At 48.8% G+C, this 6,944-nt stretch overlaps 1 protein-coding gene across 2 annotated transcripts in view; it reads right to left on the reverse strand.

Moving 5' to 3' along the window:
• SLC35D2 (solute carrier family 35 member D2) overlaps positions 1 to 6,060 on the reverse strand; it is a 49,221-nt gene extending 43,161 nt beyond the window's left edge. Inside the window, exon 1 of one of the 2 annotated variants that reach the window (XM_045780854.2) lies at positions 5,858 to 6,060. In XM_045780854.2, coding sequence (XP_045636810.1) covers positions 5,858 to 6,009 — 152 coding nt within the window. In that variant the 5' untranslated portion in view covers positions 6,010 to 6,060. Of the gene's footprint in view, positions 1 to 805; positions 5,660 to 5,857 lie in introns of those variants that run through there. The other variant, XM_045780855.2, reaches the window with a different exon arrangement.
• Positions 6,061 to 6,944: the final 884 nt, after the last annotated feature.

Consider the following 6,944-nt stretch of genomic DNA (forward strand, 5'->3'; position numbering starts at 1 on the left):
ATCAGACAATCCATAATGGGCCATTTTATAAAATACCTGGCCCAGGCTTTTCAAAAAGTCAATATCATCAGAAAGAAAGGGGATGAGGAGCTTTCCTAGATTAAAATAAACTGTAAAGACGTAACTCTACGCATTTCATGAAGCCTGAATTGCATCTTTAGATGTTTAAAACAACCATAAAAAATATCTTGGGACAACTAGGATGATTATATATTTGCCATTAGATTTCTTTAGGAAATTACTAAAGTTTGTTAAAAGCAAAAATGGTACTATGCAGGACACTATCCCTATTTCAGGAGAGACATGTTAAAATATTTTGGAATGCAGTCTCATGATATTTGCAACTTACTTCCAATGTTTCAGGGTGGGGGGAAAGCAAATATAATAAAATGTTCGTTATTGCATCTCAGTGATGTGTATACGGGTGTTCACTGTACTCTGCTTTCCATTTTTCTGTATGGTTGAAACTCCATGAAAAGTGCTGAGGAGGAGTACCTAGGTGACCCTTAAAAAAATAAATTAATTAAAGCTCTTCTTTCCAATGTTTACAATAGCCCAAATATGGAAACAGCCCAGATATCCAAAACAGATGTATGGATAAAGATGTGGTCTACGTATATATGAATGATCTTGGGGCTGTAAGATCAAGCCCTGAGTCAGGCTCTGCGCACAACAGGGAGTGTGCTTGAGATTCTCTCCCTCCGCCCCTCCCCCCCATACACAGGCTCACTCTCTCTCTCTCAAATAAATAAATCTTTTTTAAAAAGTAATCTATACATCTTTATAGTATTTCTTCAAAATTCACCTTAATATTTTTCTTTTGTTTGAATTCTTCATAATGATCATGACAGAATGACTTTTCCTGGAAAAAAAAAAAGAGAGAGAGAGGCACGTAGCTAGCTCAGTGAGTGGATGGTGTGACTCTTGATCTCGAATTCGTGAGTTCAAGTCCCATACTGGGCACAGAGCTTACTTTAAAAACAGTTTTTTAAAGATATTTCAAGATATTGATCCTAGATAGTAGGAATAGAGATAATTGTTATTGTCTTCTTTGTGCATTTCTGTATTTAAATAACCTTCAATTTCTTTTTTTTTTAAGATTTTATTTATTTATTGACAGAGAGAGAGAGAGAGAGAGAGAGCACAAACAGGCAGAGTAGCAGGCAGAGGGAGAGGGAGACACAGGCTCTCCACTGAGCAGGGAGTCTGACATGGGACTCGATCCCAGGACCCCGGGATCATGACCTGAGCCGAAGGCAGACGCTTAACCAACTGAGCTACCCAGGCGCCCCTAAATAATCTTCAATTTCTTAACTGAATTCTCGTACGAGTGAACGTGAGGCAGAGAACACTATGTGTCCACAATGTTTGAAGAGTCAGACTCTGAAAGGGACAGAGCAATGAGGGTCCGTGAGGGATCGAGCATGGGTTACTTTCCTTGAGAAACCTGAACGTGTTTTCAAGGGCTAGGGGTTGCCAAAGCAGAACAGAGGAGACAGAAGGAGCTGGAGGCCAGACCTGCCGAGGAGGACAGCTGGACCTCCACAGGGACAAAGGCTCCCTACATCCTAGCAGCAAGGGCAAGGTGGGGGCCTTTGACGGCTCCTACGTTCTCCATAGTATCAGAGATGGGGAGTGGAGGGCAGGGGTGTGGGAAGTTTCACGAGGAAGGAGAAAGTGTGAAGGAGTCGCTTCTGAGATGAGGAAAGCAAGCCCCCAGAAGAAACTAGTGGGTAGGAAGGAGAGCCGGTTGAGCTTTGGGACTGTCATTTTAAAGTCCACCCAGTCAGCTCAGAAGTGGTTTTCCTCCCACGACAGCGTGCGCTGCTCCGTGCCGAAGGAGGGAGGCAGGTGGTGGGCTGTGCCGGACAGGGGAAGGACTCGCAGGGTCGGATGTGCACAGAAGAGCTGGAGGTGGCGTTGGGCGAGGACACCTGGCAGGTCACGCCAAGCACATGGCCCTGGGAGTGGCTGCAGGAAGCGGGGCCACACTGGCTGAGAGGGTTCCTTGGTGGATGAAGTCCCCAAGGTTGACACCAGTCCAGGTGGAGAGGAAGACCAGGTCTCTTTGTTACGTGAGTGACAGGAGCTCAGGAGCCACCATCGCAGAGGACCACAAGTGTGGAACATAGGGAGCCTGGACAGTGGGGAGGAATGAGGACCCTACCCCACCTCCCGGCCAGACCCGGGGTGAGACCAAGAGCCAGCTGCATCCAGAGGCCAAGGGATCAGTGTCTTCAGGAGAGAGCAGGTTTTCATCAGATTAAGATAAAATTATAAGTTGTTTTTGTTTTTAATATAGATTTCCTAGTTCCCGATTCAATAGCTTTTATAAAAACCTCTCCAAGTAATTCACACTCCCTGGCATGTTTGGAAACCACTGTGTTAAATGAGCCCCGAAGTCCTGGTATATATATAAAGAAGGAGACATAGAGCAAATGCTTGTTGAACTGAATACAACTAAGCTCTGTATGTTTATTAAGCACCGTTAGTAAATTCTTGCATGTCACAGAGAACAGTGCATTATAAACGGCAACCAAAAAAGCCCACCCCAGACCACCCGCACAACCGTCACGAATCTGATTCCAAGGCCCACTGGTGTAACCAACTGGCCACAGATTCTCAGATGACCTTGCTTTTCCCTCTCACCTTAACAGGGTCTGAGAGTTCACATCCTTCAAAGACCTCTCTGTCCAATCAGATAAATCTAGCATTACAATGAACCAGAGAAGTCTAACAAAACAAAGAACAAAGACCACCCATCAGTCTTGTACCCCAAACAGAAACAATCTGTTCAAAATGGAAGAGAAAAAACATCCCTTGTGCTGCATTCCCATGACCCTGTGAATTAGGTAATGATTGCAATGTCCTTCCTTCCCCAACACAACGTCTTCAAACGGCTAATGTTTGGATCAGATTTCCATGGTTTATTGTTGTAATGAAATTAACCCAACCCTCTTCCCCTCAAAAATGTGCTCCTAAAGCATTTTGAAATGAGAGAATGAACAATGTTATTTGAACAGGGTTCTCCAATTGTATATTACGTTACGGAAATGTGAAATGTTTACTTCTGAGGATTGAAAGAGTTTTGTCTTGCAGGGACAGAAACTCCATTTCCTCCGTCAGTCATGGAACTCAAAATTTTAACGATGGAAAGCCTAGAGCATGAGATGTCTCATATAATAATTCTTCCTGGTTGGGCACTGCCCTTCATCTTCGAAGCACTTAACCAGTGTTTACGGGTCTCTGCTTCCAACAAGAAGACACATGTTTTTGGAGGCAGTGAACTGCCACGGCCAGAGAGCACACAGCTCATTCAAGTGCAGAAAATTGAGACTGACCTTCAAATTTCATCCAACATAACGGTCAACCACTCCCAAACAAGCCTCTTTTTTTTTTTTTAAGATTTTATTTATTTATTCGACAGAGATAGAGACAGCCAGCGAGAGAGGGAACACAAGCAGGGGAGTGGGAGAGGAAGAAGCAGGCTCCTAGCGGAGGAGCCTGATGTGGGGCTCGATCCCATAACACTGGGATCATGCCCTGAGCTGAAGGCAGACGCTTAACCACTGTGCCACCCAGGCGCCCCACGAAACAAACCTCTTAATACTATTCTCTTGTTTTTCTTATCACAGATGTCTTAAGTTTTCTTTTTCTTTCATTAGCTTGCATCATATGTGTTAAATGATACAGGTTTAGGTATATGTTCATTCTAATTTCTTTGACACAGCATTTGCATTTTCCACGGACATCAGCAAGGATGCCTGCGACACACTGACAGAGACCTTGTAGGTCTGTAGGGTCACCAAAAAATACCCCAAATCTCTGTCTTCCTCCGTATCTGCTGCTACCCCTCACTCCAGTCCCAAGCCATCTCTTAGAATTATCTAGAAAATGGCAATTACTTCCTAGCTCCTCTCCCTGATTCCAGTGCCATGAGTTCTCCAATCATGAACCAGCCAAAGAAATCTTTTTAATCCACAAATTATGTCATGTCACTTCTCATGCTAAAACCTTCTAAGGGACTCCCAAACGCATTTAGACTAAAATTAGAACTATTTATATGGTTTCCCTGCTTCCACCCTGGTCCCCCATTATCTGCTCTCACACAGCAGTCAGAGTGATGTAGTTCACGTTACTCCCTGCTCAGCACCTTCTACTGGCCCCCATCCCCCTCAGAGCCTCCGTGGCGGCTTCGCGGGCCCTACACAATCAGCAAGCCATTACCCTGGGACCTCATTCTCACCTAAACACCTTTCTCTTTCATGTTTGCAATGTTCTTCCCTCATTGCCCTCACCTCACTCATCTCTTGGCTCAAACGTCACCTCCTCAGGGAAGTGTCACTGATCACATGAGATGGCAAACTCCTTCCCATGCCCATGCTCCCTAACTCCCTTTCCTGCCTTACTTTTTTCTCCTGACCACACAACGGCATCTGAAATAATATAAAATCTACTGGTTTATTTAGTGGTTCACTAGAAAGTTCCATGTAAGCTCTAGGAGGATGGATACTTGCTCCATGACATTTGGGATCCTGATCTGCTTTATCCACTCCGATAGCCCACGTGCCTAGAACAGTGCCTGGCACATAACAGAGGCTTAGTAAGTATTATTGAATGAAGGAAGGATCTGATCCTGCCTCCCTCCCCGTCATCTCTCCTACCTTCTTCCACTTGCTCATTCCTCCAGCAGACCAAACTCACACCCCCATCGTCACATTCCCTTCAGTCTGGAATGCTCCGGTGCCAACCACTCCACCCAGGCACTCTCACACCATACCTGAAATCACCCAGCTTATTCACGAACCCAGAGCCAGGGCTCTGTGCTGATCACAGCTGTTTCCCTGTTGTCTGCAATGGGCTTGGCACATAGTAGGTGCTCAGCAACCATCTGTTGGAGGTGTAACCAGCCAAGCTCACGTGGGTCTCAGCTATCTCAAGTACAGAATAAGAAAGCTGAAGATACTCTCTGAGGTCTCCTTTAGGTTCTTTATAGAACTATGATTTCACGGTCTTGTAGCACGGTATAGTTTACAAAGAGCCCTCAGTGACGGCAGCTCCTGCAAAGCTCTAGGAGGTAATTAACAGGGTTGTAATTATCCAGGTTTTGCATCTGAGAAAACTGCTGACTATGGGTCTAGCCCAAAAGGAACAGCTATTAGATGGTGTAGCTGGATCTAAGCCCACAGTGCTTTCAGCGCTGCTCTAGGATAGCAGAATTAAACAGGAATTTCTAGTCCTTATAAATAGGCTCAAGGAACCACAAATCTGGCTTACTGCACACTAATCCAAAAAAGTACATCATGTGAACTTCTAATTGTTTTCCCCAGTTTTCCACGAACACACCGGTAATTTGAGAATGAAAGATCAAACAATGCACGCCCCGGCTCAGGACTCCTCTGATTGTTGAGCACCTAGCTGTGTGTAAAGAACTATCCGCCTCGAAAGTTCACGTTCAGATCACTGGCTCCAGCTCGCCGGTGCATCTGAAGGCTTTGGGGTGTGGCTCTGCAAGCACAGCTACGCGGCGTCCTGCAGCAGCGGGGAGCAGTGGGGAGGTGCGTCCGCGTTTCCCGATAGTAAAGTGACTGTTGGGTTGTGGTTTGGTTTTTAGAAGCCTGCCAAGGTCCCGGCTCCATGAACACAGCCACCGCCGTCGGCACTGGAGTCTGCAGGGAGACTCCGCGCTCTGCGTCCCCCGGGCGCGGCCGAAGCGCTCGGAGCGCTGGGGCAGCCCCGCCGCGCCCCCACCCGCGGGACCTCGCGCCGCACCGGGAGCGGGAAGGTCCCGGGAGCGGGCGCCGCCGAGCAGCCTGGCGCCCCGCGGCCCCCGCCCGGCCCCCGGCGCCCTCCTCACCGGTAGGTGGTCAGCAGCGCCTTGTTGACCAGCACGATGAGGAAGGAGCAGGTCCCGTAGAAGAGCGCCGACAGCAGCTTGGCCACCCGGGAGGGCAGCCGCGCGGAGGCGGGGTCCGGGTCGGCGCCCTCGGCCTGGCGGCCGGCCGTCATGTCCCGCGGCCCCCACGCCTCCCGCCGCCGCGCTCCGCCGCCCTCCGCCGCGCTCCGCCGCGCTCCGCCGCGCTCCGGCCCGCCCCGCCCCAGTTCCGTCCCCGCCCGCGGCCGGCCCGCGGGAGGGCGCGGCCGAAACAGGAAGGGCCGCGGCCGCCCCGAGTGCGCGCCCTCGGAGAGCGGCCCGCGGCTGCGGCGCGGACGGTGCGGGCTGCCGGAGCTCGCGCTCGCCGGTTCCCGGGGCTACGCACCTCCTTCCCACTGACCCACCGCAGAAACGGGGTTGCGGGAGTCGGGCAGCCCTTCCTCCTTCCCAGTTGCCCTCCTGGGGAGCAACGCTTCCGTCTAGCCTGAGCGTTTGTTTTGCCTTTTATCCCCCTACACCTTTTAACCTATAATTTAGGTAAAAGGAAATGCAGGTTTCACGAGCCCACAGTTCGTGGTTTTGACAAGTGTGTCCTCCCCTGTAACCACCCAAATCTACACATTTCCCATCACCTCAGATAGTGCCCTTTGTGCCCCACTGAAGTCAATCCCATCTCTGATTTCTGTTGCCGGGTTACATTTGCCTGTCCTAGAAATTTATAGAAGTTTCATCTAAGTATGGACTCTTTCAAGGCTTTTACTGTTTATGGCTTTAGCCACCCCCCTTCTGTTTCTTTAAATTGCAGAGCAGGACGACAGTTTATTCACCAGTTGATGGGCATGTTGGTTGTTCCATTTAGGGCCATTACACCAAATGCTTCCAGGAACCTTAAACGTACAAGTTCTTGTATGAACGTCTGTGTTCGTTTCTCTCCAGTAAATACGTAGGAGTAACAAGGGGTCAGGCGGGTGCAAAGTCTCAAGTCTTTTCTTGCCTCCACCTAGGTGCTTTATGGCTCGTTCTCTCCTTAAAGTCAGGGCCCGTTGCTTTTCTAAGCGAATAGCAACTA

This window comes from Ursus americanus, chromosome 34 (genome assembly GCF_024610735.1).
Source record: "Ursus americanus isolate L20-20 chromosome 34, mUrsAme1.1.p, whole genome shotgun sequence".
Taxonomy (NCBI): Eukaryota; Metazoa; Chordata; class Mammalia; order Carnivora; family Ursidae; genus Ursus; species Ursus americanus.